Raw genomic sequence first — 19,763 nt, 5'->3', positions numbered from 1 at the left:
GTGAAGATCCATAACGGCAGAGACAAATCAAAGTACTCAGAACTAAAGGTCGTCTTCTGGTGAGGGGGTAACAGTCCGAGTTTATTGCTGATGAAATATTCACTCAGCCACATCTTGACCTTGATCTAGAGCTGTGCTGTTCAGTATGGCAGCCAAAGGCCACATGTGGCTAACTTTAAATAAAGTGAAATAAAACAATTCAGTTGTTCAATCACCCATTTCGTGTGTTTAAGACTAGTATGTTAGCTAGTTGTTACCATAAAGGACAGTGCAAATTCTGGAATATTTCCATTACTGTAGAATGTTCTATTGAGTAGCATTGATCTAGAAGATAAATAAGTCATCAAAGATATTCTATCAAGAAATACCATTTTGATGGCTTGATTGACCACACCAGAGCAGCCCTATCTAGCTTTTATTTTCAACTACTACCGATTTTTAAATAGAAGGGAGGACAGTAAGAACTTAGATTTTGGTGTGAATTGTAAAGCCTAATTTTCTCAGTGAAAACACCTTCTTTCAGGGGATTACTATAGATCATAGTCATAGGAAAGGAGGTGGGAGCAGAGGATGAATGAATGTTTTGAGGTTAGGACTTTCCCTACATGAGGAGAGTGTGACCTGATTAGGCAGAAGGAAGTGGTTAAAGGTACTTCTGCTATTTGCACAAGGGGTAAGTATGGGTGACCTTGTTTCTGGAACTTCCTTTGGTTTCTAACCTCCTTAACTTTCTTTAACTGATTATATTGACAAAAATCGCTTAGGCATCCTAAGAAGAATACAAATCTTATCTTCCCTTTCTGGTTTAAGAGATTCTCAATGCCTTCCTCAAAAGGAAAGTAGTTGTTTTATTAGTCCTGTTTCACTTGCCTCTAAAGCTTTAAAAGGAATTAAGGCAAGGGAAATCAAATGAGGGGCAAGAATACTTCTCACACTAGTTTAGGGTGTCCCTAGGGACATGTAGCATGGGGATGTATCTACATAATTTTCAACAGAGTCTGGTGCGATGTGTAATTGCCCTCTCCCACCTTTTGATGTAGACTCATAAACCGAGGAAGTGAGAGAATCAATGAAGACTGCTTTGGTCTTCATCTTTTGGGGTAGGGGACAGGATGCCAAGAAAAACTGATCAGAGCATAAAGTGTCCATTGAAATTAGAAAGTAGGTCAAAAGAGAAATATTAAAAGGAGATCACTATTCAAAGAACAGCTAGAAGAATTAACAGGGAAACTGGTGAATTTGGAGCCAAGAATTGTCCCTAGTAACTATAACAGAAGCAGTTTCATGAATTGATGAGAGAAGAGGAGGATGGCAACAGGGATGAAAGAGGGCATTTTCAGGGTGGCATTAAAAATAATAATGAAAATAAAAGCCTGAGTGCTGGACCTTACTTAGTCTTGGCTATTTCATCATCCTCTCACACAAGTAAAAACTCTATTGTCCAATAACTAGCTGTTGACTGAATCCTTGGGAAAGAAAATCACACTGAATGCATAAATTCCTTTATTGAAAATATTGGGCTAGCACTGCATCACATATATTCAATATCCATAAATGAAGGGCCACACATTTCTGATCAGACAATACTGTTTTTAATAGAGAACACAGCATCTGGATATGCTCTCACAGGTACATACAATATCATGGACTAAACTAGGTAAGAGTGAACTAGATGCAAAATGACTGTTTTGTTAACAGCATATGGTTGCAAATGGCATAAATGGTAAACATGATCATCATGAGACATTCCAGATATCTCACACCAACACATCATTTAATGAGCAGATTAAGGTTAAACTGAAATATGTTCTTCATCAAGACTTCTCAATAGAAGAACTCAGGGGAAAGCACACCCAGGCTACAGACTTAAGATTTTACAGCATTCTTTTAAACTTGCATGGAATGTAAGTGGAGTTAAATAACTGTTGATCTGACAAAAGGCCACTTGGCAATTTGTTCTCTTTTATAAATAGTCTAAAATAAGAGATGATCTAAAGGAAATATTCTGCCAACTTAAGGCTTACATTCTAAGAACTTTATTTCTCTAAATGCAGTTATATAAATACTACTTTCGTTATTAATATTTTCATTCCGAGATCACACTGGGGATGTAATTTATGACAGGCCACTTCTCAGCTTTGGCTATTACTTGAAAATGTTTTACATTAGCAGTCTTTGGCTTTCAGAAAAGTCTAGCAATCAATAATATTGGTTACATTTCAATAAGGTTTTATTATTATATTTAATAAAACAATGTTTTATGATGTAAAAATGGGTTGATGTTAAAAAATAGGTTTTACCTTTTTATTCCAATTTTGGTAGGAATGCAGTTCTTTGCATTTTTTTTTTTTTTCTCAAAAGAGTCTAGGAACCAAGACAAATGGGCTAATTTGATCTTTTTCATTTGATATAAAATATGCAGAAATTGAAACATTCAGTTCCTTTAAAAACAGAGGCCTATTTGTTAGTGTAAAAACTTGGGGGAAATTATGCAAAAACGCTATGAAAATAAAGTTTTTGTTACTAACACAAATGATTTTATAAGAAGCAAAACATTTTCTATTCAAAAGCAGGGTTTGTTCTAGTCTAAGTTCATAAAGGTATCCACTTCTGTAAATATCAAATTATAACTATGAGAAATGGCTTATTTTTCTTTATACACTATGTTCAGAGTAAGTAACTAAAAATGTACCTTTTTAATGACTAAATGGAAAGCTGGCCTACAATAGTCAAATCAATGAACATTGGTGATGAGTTTTTCAAAATTCACAATTCAGCATATATATATATATGCTGTTTAAGATCTATTACCCTAAACAATCAGGGCAAAAAAAGCTCAATATAAAACTATATAAATCAAATGGAATTGTCGCCAAAACATAGCACATTTCTTTATTTCAAGATTTGACACATTAAAAGAAAAAACTGGCAACACATTTCAGACAATATACTAGAAATAATAAATAAGTTTTTTTAAAAAAAATCATGTACATATTCCCTTTAAGTGCTGTGCACTTTCAATTTTTCTAAATGAGCCTAACCTTTCCCATGGCAAACAATAGTATGCTGTACATTTTGGTAATGAAAATTATGTTGATAAATACACAAGGCATGTATATATTTCCACAGTATCATTTTTGTTTTCACAGTTACCAAAAATAAAAACTGCATTCAACTCATACATCTATAAATACTCTGATTCCTCACTGAATGGATCTGAAGAAAGTGGGCGTACAAAGTCTTAAGCAACCTGGACTTCCAATCTCTGCCGTCTGTCTGCCCTCCACATGCGCCTTTCGGGACCTCTGCAACGCGCTCATGCCCCGGGATGACGACAGAAAGAAAGCATGAGGGCGGGATGAAGCCGTCTGGCCCGGCGCCTTGTCTTCCAGCCAGCTTCGGGAGGGCTGATCAAACCCAGTCTTTTTAATGTTGTATTTTAAGGCAGCCTGAATTTCACTCAAATGTCCACACCTCAAGGTCCTGAACTATGAAGTCTTCCTTTTTGGAAAGAATATCATTATTGAAAGTGCTGCATGAATTGCTTCGGCCATGGTACAAATCAGCATCTAGCCACAATCCAAATCGTCCCCTGAAAAGGTTAAAAAAACAGAAAGGTGAAAACATTTCAATCTTGTGCGGCACACTTTCTGTCCTCCTTTGTCCCATTGTTCTTTCCTTTATGCTACAGGCAGACAAAAACCCTAAATTGCTTATAAAACAAAGGGTACATTTCCTTTATTTCATTTAAACGACCTGTCTTTCCTAAAAGACCAGTGGTAGTAGTCCCTCATGTAGACACATAAATAAATCATTTCATCTCTGATTCTTAGTGTCTTATGTTAGGACACTGTCCTAATTAATATAAGCACACGGACTAGCTAACATCATCTGACACCAAGGTTTTGGTTACCTGGGTCAAAACAGACCCACTCCGGTCAGGCGGTAAGTTAATAACAACAAAATCCTTACCCTCCACCACCAAGTTCTAAAGAACTTATGTCTCCATTGATAAAGTATGAGTTTTCTCCACTCCACTTAAAGACCTTAGGGTAGAAACACAAGACAGAAAACAGACATTTTAACCCGGAGAATAAGCAAAGAGGGAACATTAGAATAGTACTTATGTAACTATCCATCGTCTGAGGAAGTGCCTGACTGCCAGGCCTACCCCACACCAGGATGAGCTCTCCAAAGGGGTTATGAAGTCAGAAAGATCACTGAGGCCTATGTTGATTCTGACTTGTAATCCCTCCTTGGACCCCAGACCAGGCAGAAGAGCAGTTCCCAAGGCCCACGGAGGGACCCTAAGTAGTTTGTGTATTACAGTCACCATGCTGACCCAGGCCTGCGTGAGTCCCTGTGGGGCTACAGCACAGCTGCTGCTCCAATCCCACCCACACCCCTGACTATGACACCGGGAAATGAGATACTTCTCCCATCTAGGTACCTTGAAATTGGGGCTAAACGTGTAGAGAAAAGTTTCGCCTGTGCCGTAATAGTGGTCACTGAACTTAAAAGGATGAGTAGCATATGCTCCAAAAATCTGTTGAAAGAAAAAAATGTTATCTACTTTCAAACCTAAACCTCCCAAAGAAAGACTTTCTGAAATATTTTAACACAATCCTGAGATCTTGTTATACCTCTTTCAGCAAAGACCATTACTAAATTGGAGCTCTTAAATAAGAAAGACCACCGACAAAGAGACACATCCAATGTCCCCAGCTCTAACTGGAATCCAAGTGGCTCAGATAACTTATTTGTCAAAGGCCAACAACTGCTTCCATTTTAAAAGACTTCCAAAGGCCACCATGGAGACCAATTTCCTTTAGTGACTCCAGATGACCTAATGGGGACATTAAACAACAGAAGCATCTTACATACAGAAATGAGTGGTTGAGAGAACAAAGTCGTTATCTCCTTTGTGTTTTACCAGTGGAACTAGCCAGACATTTCCCAGAGAAAATAATTTTTTTTCTTTTGATTTGTAAAAATGAGTTCTCAGAATGCTTATTGAAACTGTATCCTTAACATGACTGATCCAATATATCTTAGTTCAAAATGTTTTTTTTTAAAAAAAAATGATTCCATATACTATGGGCTTTAATGGTGATTTAGATGTATTAGAATCAATGACTCCTCTATTTTTTTCTCATTGGGAGTTGGAAGTATTTTCAGAATATGCATGTCTGCTGCCTCAGCCTCCTATGCTTCTGCTCAGATCCTGATCAGTACTGCAGGAGTGTGGGTTGGCAAGAGTGAGCATCTGTATTTTGAAAATGTCCCTAGGTAATTCTGATATACCTTCTATCCCAAATCCCTACTGGGAAATGCTTCTTTAAATGGAGGTTATCTAAAAGAATGCTGTAATTTTTCAAAATTATTTTAATTGAATTATAATCACTGTGGCATCTCTTTTTAACCAATTAGACTCAGTTCCTGGCTCCTTGAAATACTAAAAATTAGGTAGAGTAGAAGTCTAGAAACCCTTTCTAACCAGTGTTCTTCATACTTTGCCACATGGCACAGAGATTAGCTTCTGAAATAGTGATCTCAGGCAGGGGACGAGGAAGAGGCAGCCTTATACCCTTAGGACATCTTCCAGAGACTTTAAGTGATTATTACTTTTATAATTTCTACCAGGTTGGTTGTTTCACTGGGGATTGACTCTGTAGAGCTCCTTATTGCTACCATTCTGCATATGTAATATTTTTATATTAAAATTTAATATAATTCATTTCCAGATAAATGTGTAAGTGTTGTTCTACCTTGTTCTCAAACACAGCAAAGTCCCATTGTTGCACTGGGAGTAGATGGGATGGGGAAAGAGAGTCAGTGTTTAGGTGTCTTCAAGCAATACCAGTGATTTGAGGGCACCAGATTCGGTAAAACCCATCTCTGATGAACAGGTATGGGTCTCCTCTCCATATCTGCTAACAGGCAGCTGGACGGAACTGTGCCTCTTCAGCACCTGCCCTATTCGGCCGACACATTCCCCAACAGGTGTGTTATCTTATGGTGAGGACCTCTATGTGGTCTAAACCATCTAGCTATATCACATCTAAAACATCCACCCAGCTTCACAAACATTCCACTAAATCCCGAAGTAATTCTACTTTAAACCTCTGTTATTATTATTTTAAGTTTTAACTTGACTCTACCCACTATTCAGGTGGATCATAACCAAATGTCATCAATCAGGAAATAGTAATAGTTCCAATGACAACAGCTAAACTACTTCCCAGAACTCTTAAGCTGAAATAAAGTCACAGGAAAGAACACGGTTGAGAAAGAATGGCCAGTACTCCATTTCTCTGCTAATTCTTCCCAAGGCAAATTATGATAGCAAAGATCTATATCCTCTAAAATGATCCCAATTATACGGCTTCACAGAAAGTGCTTCAATGCTTAATAGTGTCCTCCACGTAACAGGCACTCATTATACATTTTCTGAATGAGTGAATGAATGGCTGCTGAGTAAAACCTGTTTCAGTAGCAGAAAGAGAAAAGAAAGGCATTCACAGTTTTAAAATGCAAAGGAATTTCTTCTTGATACAACACAGACAAAACAGAAATAAAGAAAGAACGGACTTGACAGATGCCTTCCTTTTGTGAAGCAGGAGACTGACTGGGTAACATGTAAAAGATTCCAGACGAGATTCTATGTGTACGCCAAGCTGATGAAGTGAGGAATACTAGTGTCAGGCAGGTGGGGGAAATATTTAGATTTCACCAGTGTCTCCAAGACCAATGGCAATAGAGATAAAAGTGCAATGAGCCACGGTCCAGCCTTCTCCCTGCTGTTTCATGACAACTGAGCCCTCCCTGTACAGCACACCACGGCCCTGACTGCTCTCCCTCTCAGCAACCACGCAGGTAAGGTCTGTGGCACTCCTTCAGCTACCTGCAGCTACCTGCAAAAGTCCTGGTAGGGCACTGGAAGTTCTTTCTGCCACTACCTGCAAATCCAGACTTGACTTCTCTTCAACTCCTCCAGCTTTAGGTTGTCGAGTATCATTATAGCTTTCGACTGTATGGTAAGTACATACAAAAAAATCCCTTAGAATGTGACTATATTTGGAGATATACTCCATTTTCTGTTTTAGAGATGCCTTCTGAAATATGACATAGTAAACTGGGATTTATTTCAAAACACTTCAGCAAAGAAAAACCAACAAAGAAAAAAGGCAGACGAAGCTTATGTGAGAAAATCCTGCTAACCTGTGGGATCTGGGTGATGGGAGTTCATAGTGCTCATCTCTCTACTGCTGTGTAGCTTTGAAAATCTTTATTTAAAAAAAAGTGTTTTCTGAGAGAGGAACACGCCTTACCTGATTATCCATATCTTTGATAACCAACAGGACAGGACTGTCTAGAGACGCTGATTTCCGATAGAGAGTTTTCAAGCTGGTCCCGTGCTCCAATGTGCTATATGCGAGTCTCCATGGATACCCTTGTACCCTGGCTGGAAGGCGTCGGGCCAGCTGCAAATCCAAAGGTGGACATGTAAATATACAGTTAACCCACAAATCACTCGTGAACTTTTGGCACAAACTATATGCCTGTGGATGAAAACAAAATTATACTGATTTACATATTGTTCCCCTTTATTCTGGCAAATATTTGCCACTATAAACCAAGACAGAGAAGGGAAAATCATTCCTAGGTAGTGTTACCCTGGCAGGATGCCTCCTAGAGCACGCCTTCACTCTCGGGGGCCTGAATGTGGGGTCACTCTGCCATTACACACTGGGAGACAGAGCACCTAGCCTGATAAGTATGAACTAGACACACGCTCTCTGTTTTACACTTGAACTTGGCTTTCACCAAACAGGTCACATTTCTCCCATTGTACCCTCTAAGGCTCAAAAACTGCAGCTTCCCGTCGAAGTGCCAACAAGAAGACAGGGTTTTATGCCAGTAGTCAGATGGAGTCTGTGTGCACTGCACCTGCATCTTTCACTACATTAATATTGAGCTCCAACTTGACTGCCATAATACTAACAGCGCATGGCTCTTCAAAAATACTAAGAGCATAGAATGCTCATACGGCTCAACAAAAGGAAGACAAAGAACCCAATTAAAAAATGGGCAGAGGCCCTGGCCGGTTTGGCTCAGCGGTTAGAGCATCGGCCTGTGGTCCGGAGAGACCCGGGTTCGGTTCCCGCTAAGGGCATGTACCTCGGTTGCAGTTTGTCCCCGGCCCTGGTTGGTCGTGCGGGTGGCAGCCACTCGATGTGTCCCTTTCACGTTGATGTTTCTCTCTCTCTCTCTCTTCCTCTCCCTCCCACTCTATCTGTACAAAAAATGGAAAAGTGTCCTCGGGTGAGGATAAAAAAAAAAAAAAAATGGGCAGAGGAACTAAATAGACACCTCTCCAAACAGGACATACAAATACCTAAGAGACATATGAAGAAATGCTCAACATCACTAATCATCAGAGAGATGCAAATTAAAACAATGAGGTATCACCTCACACCTGTCAGAATGGCCTCCATCAACAAATCATCAAACAACAAGTGTTGGCAAGGGTGTGGAGAAAAGGGGACTCTAGTGCACTGCTGGTGGGAATGCAGACTGGTGCAGCCACTATGGAAAATAATATGGTGTTACCTCAAAAAATTAAAAATTGAACTCCCATTTGACCCAGTGATCCCACTTCTAGGAATATACCCTAAGAAGCCTGAAACACCAATCAGAAAGAATATATGTACCCCCATGTTCACAGCAGCACTATTTACAATAGCTAAGATCTGGAAACAGCCCAAATGTCCATCAGAAGATGAATGGATAACAAAACTGTGGTACATATACATAATGGAGTACTATGCAGCTGTAAGAAAGAAAGATCTCTTATCCTTTGAGACGACATGGAGGGACCTGGAAAGTATTATCCTAAGCGAAACAAGCCAAACAGAGAAAGACAAGTATCATATGATCTTACTTATTTATGGAATATAATGAACATAACAGTCTGAAGAACAGGGTAGTTCCAGAAATGTGGAAGTGGGGTACAGACTGACCATCCCCAGAAGAGGGGGTGAGGGTGGAGATAAACCACAGAACTTATAAGCATGTATGCATGAACAATGGACATGGACAGCAAAGCTGGGGACAGGGTGGGGAGGGAGTGGGAGGAGGGTGTCAATGGGGAAAAAGGAGAAACATCTGTAACAAAACTAACTTACTAAATAAATTAATTAAAAAACAAACAACTAACAGAGGAGGCTATGGAGTGCGAAGTCGTTAGAACACTGAGCATCAGTTCTAATATCAGAACAGACCCCATTTCTGTGACTGCCTGGTCATCTCTCTTGGCTCTCCTGGGCCTTGGCAGACTCATTTGTAAGTTGCGGGAGTTTATTAATGCTTCAGTAAGGTCTCTGAAATTCAGGTTTATGCTCACTGACGGGGGAAGACCAAGGCATCCCTGATTACAGGTCAAATGCAAGCACATTACAGTATTTCATGGAATGGCTGTAACATTTTCAGAAAACAAAGTGAACAAGGAAAACTACAGAAAGAGAAGAAAATTCTTCCCGGTGGTACTTTTCATAAAGCAAATATAGTGTATTTACTACATGATTTTTATTGAGCCTGATACATTAAAAACACTGGAACTCTGCAGGAATCACCAGGATAAATTTAGATTTTACGTGCATTAGGGCTAGGGTAGGACACTATAAAAATTGTCTCAAGGACCTGGCTGGGTAGCTCAGTTGTTTAGAGCATTGTCCCGATACACCAAGGGGGTGGGTTCAATCCTCAATGAGGGCACATTACAAGAATCAACCAATGAATGAATAAATAAGTGGAACAACGAATTGATGTCTCTCTCTCTCTTTCTCTAAAAAAAAAAAAAAAGTTGTTTTGAAAACAAGAAGTGGCATTCTGTTCAGGTCTGAGAGACAGATGGAGTGTCTGGCCAAGTCCTCGCACTCCCGAGGAGGCAGAGGGAATGACTGCCGTCACCTTTGGAAGCAGAGACAGAGGCACTGGCATTGGTTAGGCTGCTGATCCTCCTTTAAAACCTGGCTCATCCTTTACCTGGAATGTGAGGAGCAAATGTGGTCAGGGTAGGGAAATGCTTTTTGAGGCTGGAAGACCCCCCCCCCGCTCAGTGCCCAGGGAGGACCACCTGCTCGATGTGCATGTTCTCCAGGAGCGCACTGTGGGGCTGCAGAGTAGGCAGGGCTGTCTCATCATCGTCCTCATAGTAGCTGCATGTGCTCTTCCTTCGCTTTGCCTCCTCAACAGTGATGATCTGAAACACACAAGACAAATAAGCCAAACAAACCCCTCAATTTATTTGCTTTACCTTCACCTGCTAAAACCGACCTCAAGTACACGATATCCTGCAACTGGTTTAGTTTTAGCAGCAGGGCATACATTGAACTGGGACTTTGGGAAATGGCTAATTTTTCAATTTCAGGACAATTGCAGAATTTAACACAGTACAGATGAGGCACTTAATGTGTACAAATTACAGTTGCAAGTTTTCCCCTTTACTATTACTGTCGACTGCTCAGTCCTTTGGCAAGAATTATGTATAACTGCACAAGGAATTGATTGAAATGCCCTTAATTAGTCTCCTTTAGCTTGCATCTAAATTTGAATAGTTAAGGGACTAATCAGCGATCATTCTATGAGTAAGTCTTTTATAAATACGGATATTGGGAAGATAAGATAGTTTTTTAAAATTAAGACTCCCAATGTTTTCTCTTAAGATTGTGCACATAGCAACCAACCCTAATAGAAATGACAAACGGTAACAGCAACTAAAGCAATAATCCAAAGAAACACAAATTTAGTGTACATTCCAATTAGGTTGTGATTTTTTATGTACAGTTCAGAAACTATCAGAGTAGTCTTTCCTTCAAAACTGAAAAATGTGATGTTGTACACAACATTCATTACTTAGCTGTGACTGTGCTTACAAACTACCAGAGTCAATTACACCTTAAAACTTATTTTTGTCCCTCCTAAAGTTTGGAGAAATCACCGAATTATTTTGAAATCAAAGATATATAAAATGACCAATCCCCTAAAATTCCTGGGTACCAGTATTGATAACTTTTGCATTATAGAGGAAAACATTTACGTTATATACAGTAAATGCACTACTCGATTTCCAAAATGCACAGTACCTGTCACTGCCTGAGCCAGATTTACAGGTAAGAAAGTTAGCTTATACACTTTACCATCTTCTCAAGAGGAAGTTCTTAAAGAAAACATTATCAACGAATCATAAATCCAGCACTTTCGCTGCATTAAAGGAAGTACTTATTTTTTATAAACTCTACATTTAACACAGGTTCAAAATGAGGCTGTGGGAAAAAGAAATCAGCTATGGATTTTTTTTACTCCAAAGAAGGGGGCAAACCACACCACACCCATCTTCAAAATGAATAAAATACCTGCTCGGGTTGAAATGACAGCACAAGCCTTTCCAATTAACAAAGCATTTCAAATCAGACTGAGTGGCAGTCTAATCAGCTCTCAACATACCTCCACAAAAGGTTCTTGGTTAGGTCTGGCACAATAGAAAATCTGAATGTCCACGGGCAATCTTCGGACCCTCATCGTACCCGGTGAGAACTGCCTGCTTGCTTCCTAATGAGAAACCGGTTTTCTCTCTATCTGCCTCCACACCAAGGTTACTTATAACCACGCTGAGCTACAACTGTTTTTGCAGTATCTAGTTTCCTGCATCGTTGGGTTTCTGTTTCCCTTAGGAGAGGGTTCCACATTGCTACAGGAACACACCCAAATTAGGATTTAGAGCAAACACATACTTCCTGTCAGGCAGAGCAGAGAGGTTGTAAAATGACACTTTCACCTTTGAAACGGTGGTTTCCTAACTGTACAACAAACTGCACTGTTTCAGATTCTTTCTATTTCTTCTGATACTTTTCTCCCTAATTGTCCTCTGGCTAAGCGAGCTTTTCTAACCCCGCCTTTCCAGAGTTTTTTCAGCACCTTCTCTAAAGCTAAACCTCCATTTTAAACTTGAAGCAATTTCCCTGACATCAGGCTGAATCTCATGGGAAGGATGGAAGGGAGCCTTTACCCGAAGTTCATTATACTTAGAACAATGGCATTTCACTTCAATTCCATGTCATGTTAAGTGTGAGCAACTTAAAAGAATGAGAAAACATCTGGTTTATATGAAGCTGGGGATAATGTCAAATTAGATTTAGTTTTTCTGAACAGCTGGCAAAGTAAAAAAAAAAAAAAAGGCAAAGCTTTTTACCTTGTAGGGTATTAAACTTTAAAAAATGTTTATTGAATTTATCGGGGTGACAGTGGTTAATAAAATCATATAGGTTTCAAGCGTACAGTTGTATAACACACCATCTGTACATGGCACTGTGTGTTCACCACATATTTAGGATATTAATCTTAATGACTAAGAAGCATGATGAGACGTGCTCTACTCCCCGGATCCGGTGTCAGGGGGAGGGAAAAAAATGCAGAACACCGTGGATCAATTTTCAGTGATCTTTCTGTGACTTTTCCAGATCCAAAATGGTCTTTTGGTCCTGCTGAGGGGATGGGAGTGCTCTTGTGTGCTTCGTCCTGGGGGTCCATTCTAATGAGGACTCTGGTATATATCGTGAGATCAGTCCCAGGTTAGCCAGAACTTATTCACAGTGCAAGAGCCCAGACACAATCTGGTGCAGAATCACTAGGATTTTGTGCCAGGAGATGGCATTCCTGTAAGTACCGGGCACTCACGGCAGCTAACATTTATTGAGCACTCTTTATGTGCTAGCAAGTGCCAGGTGCTTTGCCAGGGACACAAAAAGTCCACAGTAGCCACTGGGTAAGGAGACAGTAGAGAGACGTCTATAAATAAATGAATACCATTCCATGTGATACGAATGCTAATAGCAGCTCAAAGGAGGTTGGAGCCACCTAGAGAGTTCTGAGATGGCTCATTCAGTTTGAGAGCAGAAGGTGGGGTGTTGGGAGATGTCCAGGTAAAGGGCACAGCAGGAACACACAACTGTGTTCCATGTTCACCATGGCCTGAGATTACAGAGCAGGGAAGGAGAGACGCAGCTGGGGAGGGAGCAGAAGTGGAGAAAATAAAGAATCCTGATGCCATGAAGGGCTTAGAACTTACTGGATAGTATTTCTAAAACCTGGCTATTCTTCAAAATCATCTAGGAGCTTTTAAAAATACAGATCTCGCCCTGGCTGGTTTTCTCAGTGGTTAGAGCATTGACCTGCGGTCCAGAGAGACCCGGGTTCGCTAAGGGCACGTGCCTCGGTTATAGTTCGTCACCGGCCCTGGCTGGATCGTGTGGGTGGCAGCCACTCAATGTGTCCTTTTCGCATTGATGTTTCTCCCCCCCCCTTCTTCTCTATCTGAACAAAAAATGAAAATATGTCCTTGGGGTGAGGGTAAAAAAAAAAAAAAAAAATACAGATCTCGACATTCCTCCCCCAGACCCACTGAATTAATGTCTCTAGTAATGAGGGTCTGGGATTCAGTTAAAAAATAATAATTTGCCAAGTGGTGGTTGGGGTAATTGACCAGTTGTGTAATGGTTGCTACAGGCAACAGAGAACCATTGAGTGCTTTGAGCATGGGAGTACAAACCACACTTGTAATCACTTGCTTGATCACTTATTTAAAAATCAAGTTAAAAAGATAGCACAGAACATATACAAGACCTTTAAATATGACAAAGAAAACATCACAAATTAAATAACGCTGAAAAAACTGATGATTAAAAATATTACCTATCCTGTATCAGTAAATCAACTGTAGAATGAAAAGAGTTTAAATTGATTATACAAGGCCAACTTTACCTTAAAGTACTATAGTTAAGAACCCTAAACAAAAACATAAATAAAACAGAAAAACAGGTAACTAGAAAAAAAATCTGTCAAAAATACAGGAGACAAAGAATTAATATCTTTAATCATAATGAGCTCAAACAGTGGGATGAAACTATTAAGATTCCTTTAGGAAAATGGGCAAAGAAAATGAGTGGACATCAGAACAAATTACATATAATATAATACGATCATACAAATATTCATTCTATCCTCAATAATAATTAAAGAAATAAAAATTAAAATGTTATAATTTCTCAACTTCCAAATTAGCAAAAATTTTTAGAAAGGATTCGTAGGAATAATACGTCCGGCTGGCAGAAGCACAGTGAGGAGGGTTTTCCTCACATTGCTGGCGTGTTAAGTTGGCACTGTATAAAACATCAGTATCTGTTATACCAAGTAATTTCACTTCCAAGAAGCTACGAGTTGCAGATCATCTATCTCATCCTCACGAAAAGCTTGAACTAATAAAAAGATTCCTGAAAGTTTGGAATCATTAAATCAATCATTATTAAGATAAAAATATTATGCAACCATTAAAAATGCAACTTAAAAATCTTTAAAATGATAATTACCACAATATTTCAGGTGAGAAAAGCCAGGTGCAAAACTATACACAGAGCATGATCCCATTTTGCAAAAAAATAAAAAGTAAGACTTAACCCCCAACCTCAACCCTTAGAAAACACCCTAAAACAGAATAGAAAAAAAAAAAAAAAGAGTAGAAGAAAATGTACAAATGTGTTGTTGGACATTATTTTTAAGTTTCCTACAATTTTTCTGTTTTAAAGTTTCCTAAAATAAGTGGGTATTATTTTTATAAAATTGGGAAATACAGCTTATTTAAAGAGCTTGCACATGGGAGAATGAACAGGTGGGTGGGCTGGGACTGCAGGTGCCCTTGGGAGTCCGCGTGAAGGGCAGAGACAGCTGACTGGGGCAGTGGTGGTGGAGGGGAGCTGAGGTCCCTGCACATTTAAGAACAGAATCAACAAGATTCTGCCTAGAGATGAATGACTAGATATAATGATGAAGGAGAAGAATCTGGGAAGGTTCCTGGCTTGGAACACGATTAATTCAGATTAGAATATGTGAGAAGCAAGTTTGTGGGAAAGATGATGTTTCGCACATGCCGAGGATTAGATCCCTGTAGCTTCCAGGGCAGTGGCGGTTCCTCTTTCCACCACAAAGGAGACAAAGGCTGCTAGGTGGTTTAGCTTTAAGGGAATGCTGGTAAGCAGAGCTGGCTCATGCATGGGAGGGAACTGGGCCAGCATTGTTCAAACTGCACTTTTGAACTCTTTGTCCATGTGGCAAGAAAATAGGAATAAGGTGGTCAGATCAGTCCAGTCACCTCTCTCCAGTTATCTTATCTTTCCACATGTGCCGAGTTTCAGCAAGAGCACTAGGAGTCTGGACAGACCGACAGTTTTCTTCTTCTTCCGCTCCACGTCTAGAGACTGCCCTCTTTCATTCTTCACAGTGGCTCCGACCGAGAGGCCTGGGGCAGACTGTCCATGCCTACTCCTATTCAGCTCTAGATGATGAAGCAGACCTTGCTTTCCCTAAATACCATTTAGCAACTTTTCCTCAGGTACTGGTGGGTGTGGTCTGTTCTCTCACTGGAATTGTCAAGAGCTGAGATTCAAGGTTAGTATTGGTGGCAGAACAGGCCTAAGAGAACTGCTTTGGCTTAAAATATTCAGGCCTAGCGAGGAAAGGATTAAGTCCTCAGTGCAACCTGAACCTTCTCTAAGGAACTCCCTATCGGGGCAAAGACCACAGCCTTAGCAAGAAAATGTACCCTTCCTGACATTGCTTCTTGTTTGCACACATCTCATGGGGGCCTCTTGGGCAGAGATGATTAGGTGGGGACAAGATTTGATATTCCTGGGTTCCTTGGCCAGAATGCCAATGTCACATGATCTCTGCCTCATGGAGACATCCAGCAGTGCCTATAGGGCAGTTACAAGCTCTGGAGTAGTAGCTTGGGAGAAAGGTGTGTGGTAGAGGCAGGTGTGGGAGTCAACAGCACAAACCACCAGAGCTGAGCTTTTCCAAGGAATAGTAACAGATGAAAAGAGAAGAACCAAGGAGTAACTCCCAGGGACAAGCAAAGTAAACTCAGAAAGCCTGGCAAGAGGCAGAAGCAAAAACAGAAGTGATATACAAAGCCAAGGGAAGGAGAGCCTAATCGGCTTAAATATCTTCTAACAATGGTCTTGAAGAAGGAATGTGTGACCTATGGGGAGAGAAACATGTAAACAAAGAAAATGCTGGGCAACATACCAGAGATTTATGAACAACAGGTTTAGGAGGACAGAAGGAGTAACCATTCCCGAAAGTATCACAGAAGTGACAGATGAGCTGGACCTTGAAGGATGACACAGAAAGCTGGCTTGCAGGAGTGAATGAGAAAAGGAAGAGTGAGAGCAAACACATATATAAAAGGACCTCGTATTCCAAGAGGGATCGGACATCCGGGGCCAGCCTCATCACCTTTGGCCATTCCAATCCTGCAAGGTTCCAGCCTCGGAAGCCCACCAGATGATTCTGGAGAACATCACCCTTCACTGCAGCCTGGTGCCATTGTCAGTTTATGGTGCAGACTCCAATAGGCCCTCATCCAGTTCCTTAGCATTCTTCCTAGTCTCCAAGGTTGCCATTTCACACCTCCTCCACATTCCTACAACTCCTCCTTCACTTCTAGGAGATCTCCACCCCCGCTCCTATTTCCAAGAAACCATTCGCAATTCACTACCACTGAATCTACAGTTTGCTTGCACACGTTCTACTCTTTTCCACTGTCCAACCACCAATCTAAGGTCAGTCCTATCCCTACACCCAAATCCCTTGCGGATACTCAGGGATCCAGTGTCCTGATTATTCTCACCCTCATTCCATATCTTCCACACCATGGTTCCCACTGACCTCATCCGAAAGGTTAAACTCTCTCTAACAAGAGGGAAAGCCCTTCCTCACTCTCACCTCCTCTTCCAGCTTAATATTTTATCTCATTTTTATTTTCCAAAACCACATTTGAATTTTTTGCCTCCCTTCACTAGCTCCATCTCCTAATCCCTCATCCCCCACTCATTCTTGGAACTACAGGACTTCCAACTTTAATGAAACTGCTTTTGTCAAAGTTATCAACTCACTCCTTGATTTTATTTTTTATTTTTTAAAGGAAACAAGTTTTTATTTACTTTTTAAAATTTTATATTTATTGTTGAACGTATGTATTACAGATGTTCTCCCTTAATCCCCCCATTGAACCCTACACACTGTTCCTGCCACCCCCCAAGCCTTCACCACACTATTGTCTGAGTCCATGGGGACTCTTGATTTTAAATCCAAAAGATATCGCTTAGTTCTTATTTTTTGGCACCGCTACAGCATTATTCATTTTTGACCAATTTCCTGCCTCTTTAAACATTCTCTTCCCTTGGCTTCTAAGACATGACTTTCCTTGTTTCCCTCCCCCTTCCCTGGCTGCTCCTACCCAGTTACCTTTGTGGGCTCTACTATCCTGTCCCTTTAATGCTGGTATCCTTAGGGTTCTGTTCTAAGCCCTGCTCCCTTCTTACTGTAATACTCTCCTGGGATGATCTCATCTTACTCATAACTTCAACTCTGCCAACAATTTCCAGAAGTTTATCTTTAGACCTTTTTTCTAACTTTTATACTCAGTTGTTGCTTGGACATTCCATGGGTCCCTCAAATTTAAATTAAAACCAGAACAAGAACATTTCCTACTAAATCCAACCCTCTTGCTATGCTGCTTATCTCAGTTAAGAGTAGGTACCTCTATCCCTTCAGCTCCCACTCTAAAACCCGAGAGATCAATCTTGACATCGTTCTTACTTTCCACATGCAATTAATTACTCACAAAGTCCTGTGTATTCTACCTTCTATCTTTCAAAAGCACTCGATGTTCTCTGTCCTTGCTGCTAATCTTTCAGCAATCATTCTCTCTCAACATTGATGACTGCAAGAGCCTCCTAATGGGTCTTCAAACCTCATTTGTTCACCTTCAGTCTACCATTATCTGCCAGCCAGAGAACTCTCCAAAATGCACATCTGTGTGTAGTTCTCCAGGCTCAGAGCAGCTCAATGCCTTCCTAGTTCCCTTAGGAAAATAACCAAACTCCTACACATGGTACAGAGATCCTCTGTGATCTGTCCTTGCTTACTTCTCCAGCTTCATCTCCTGCTGTTCCCTCAGCTTTGCCTTTATGCTCCAGCCACACTGAAACTTTGTTAGTTCATCAAATGTCCCAAGCTCTCTCTTTCTCGCCTGGGTCATCCTCTGCACAGACTTTTCTCTGTGGCCAGAACATGTTCCACATCCCACTCCCACCACAACTGCCTGTATTCCCACCTCTGACCTCAGCTCAGATCACTTCTCTGGGCAGCTTTCCCTGCTCCCCCTGGGTCCTTTTAGACGACTACCTACAGCCTCCTATAGAGCTTGGTACTTATCTACACTGACAATGATCTCATTTTAATGTGACGATTTATCTATCCCCCTTAATGCTAACTTATACTTATCCACTGTGCCCCTACAATGGGAAGGGTTTGGTGAGTGCTCAAAAATAACAATAAAGGGGGGAGCTTGAATTTCATCCTGTATATAAAAGGGACACAGCAGTAGTTCTTAAAAACAAAAGTGAAATGACTTGGTGGTTGTGGTGATGGGGTCTTTCTGACACACATAACTAGCTTCAAGCAGGGATAAGGGTACAGTCCACTGTAACTTCAAAGGTGCACAGGGAGCCTAACTTCTTACAGGCCAAGCTCTTAGAATCTGGACATAAGAACATTTTGATTGAATACTATAGTTTAAGGACCACAACAGTCTAGCCCCTACTTGAGTGCTCACCTCCCAGCTCTTGGTGGTTGGCTCACTGAAGAAGTTGTCGATCATATTCAGTTCTTCCTTTTCCACCACCACAAAGCCTTGCTCTTTGGCATCCTTCCCATAGATGTCAGGAGACCACTGAACAAAGAATGTGTACAAGTGATCCACCCTGAAAAACATGTTCATCATAGGAATTAACACCAAATCCTCTTTCCCGGCAGACACTGGTAGGGACTTTGGCACAAACAACCATTTTTTTCCTGCTCGGCAAATCCATTTTGCTAATTGGGAAATTTCTCACCATGAAGATGATCTCTATTAGTGCATTCCAAACTTAGAAAGTAAGTCAAGAAATGAAAGCAAAGTCCACAGACACTGAGAATACCTTTCGATTTAGGGAAAAGATCAAGTGATGGGACATAACACTGAAAAACAATGAAGTATACCAATATTTTCCTTGTTGGGTCTTCATTTATTGTACACTTGTATTCACTGGGAAAAAATAAATCTGAAGCTTAAGATGGGAACAAAAATAAACAATACTTAATGGGTCTTTTTGTAGACTGAAGCATTGTTATAATTTTAATGAAACACCTTTAATAACTACAAAGTGAATAATACTAGATATTGTTTAATATTAGAAACAGAGCTCATTCTATGGACATGGGAATGTAGTTTGCTTCCAATTTCTCTGTTCTCTTATAGAGTCAACATCTGAAGGTTCTGAAGCACCTCAGAGGCTTAATCAACAGGGAGATGGCTGGTTTCCGAGCAGAGAATGAGAGTTCAGTCCCAGCACCTGCTATACCTCTCCAGGTTTCAGTTGCCAGCTCTCTGACCTTAGATTCCACACCTGCAACCACCACAATGATGAGAGTGAATGGTAGGTAGGACCAAATGATTTTTAAAGTCTTTTCTAATTACAAAATGATCACTCGCATGTGAGCCTACTGTCTGAGGCAATATTCATTCACTGTTAATTTTTTAAAAATGTTATCATGATATAAAAATGTTAGAACAATATTGCCATAGCTTAAATGTTTGTGTCACC

General features: G+C 40.4%; 1 protein-coding gene across 18 annotated transcripts in view; it reads right to left on the bottom strand.

The window, feature by feature from the left end:
- Nucleotides 1-1,487: 1,487 nt before the first annotated feature.
- NCOA7 (nuclear receptor coactivator 7) overlaps nucleotides 1,488-19,763 on the bottom strand; it is a 143,676-nt gene continuing 125,400 nt past the window's right edge. For 7 of the 18 annotated variants that reach the window (XM_036249476.1, XM_036249474.1, XM_036249475.1 and 4 more), the window contains 7 exons: nucleotides 18,734-18,881; nucleotides 11,509-11,613; nucleotides 10,139-10,264; nucleotides 7,332-7,484; nucleotides 4,451-4,546; nucleotides 3,973-4,046; nucleotides 1,488-3,592 (listed from right to left, as the gene is read on the bottom strand). In XM_036249476.1, the coding sequence (XP_036105369.1) occupies nucleotides 3,457-3,592; nucleotides 3,973-4,046; nucleotides 4,451-4,546; nucleotides 7,332-7,484; nucleotides 10,139-10,264; nucleotides 11,509-11,613; nucleotides 18,734-18,881 (838 nt within the window). In that variant the 3' untranslated portion in view covers nucleotides 1,488-3,456. Of the gene's footprint in view, nucleotides 3,593-3,972; nucleotides 4,047-4,450; nucleotides 4,547-7,331; nucleotides 7,485-9,956; nucleotides 10,048-10,138; nucleotides 10,265-11,508; nucleotides 11,614-18,733; nucleotides 18,882-19,763 lie in introns of those variants that run through there. The other 11 variants (XM_036249467.1, XM_036249464.1, XM_036249465.1 and 8 more) reach the window with 6 other exon arrangements.

The sequence above is a fragment of the Molossus molossus genome, unplaced genomic scaffold (genome assembly GCF_014108415.1).
Source record: "Molossus molossus isolate mMolMol1 unplaced genomic scaffold, mMolMol1.p scaffold_m16_p_8, whole genome shotgun sequence".
Lineage (NCBI taxonomy): Eukaryota > Metazoa > Chordata > Mammalia > Chiroptera > Molossidae > Molossus > Molossus molossus.
This window is presented reverse-complemented; position numbering and strand designations above follow the sequence as displayed.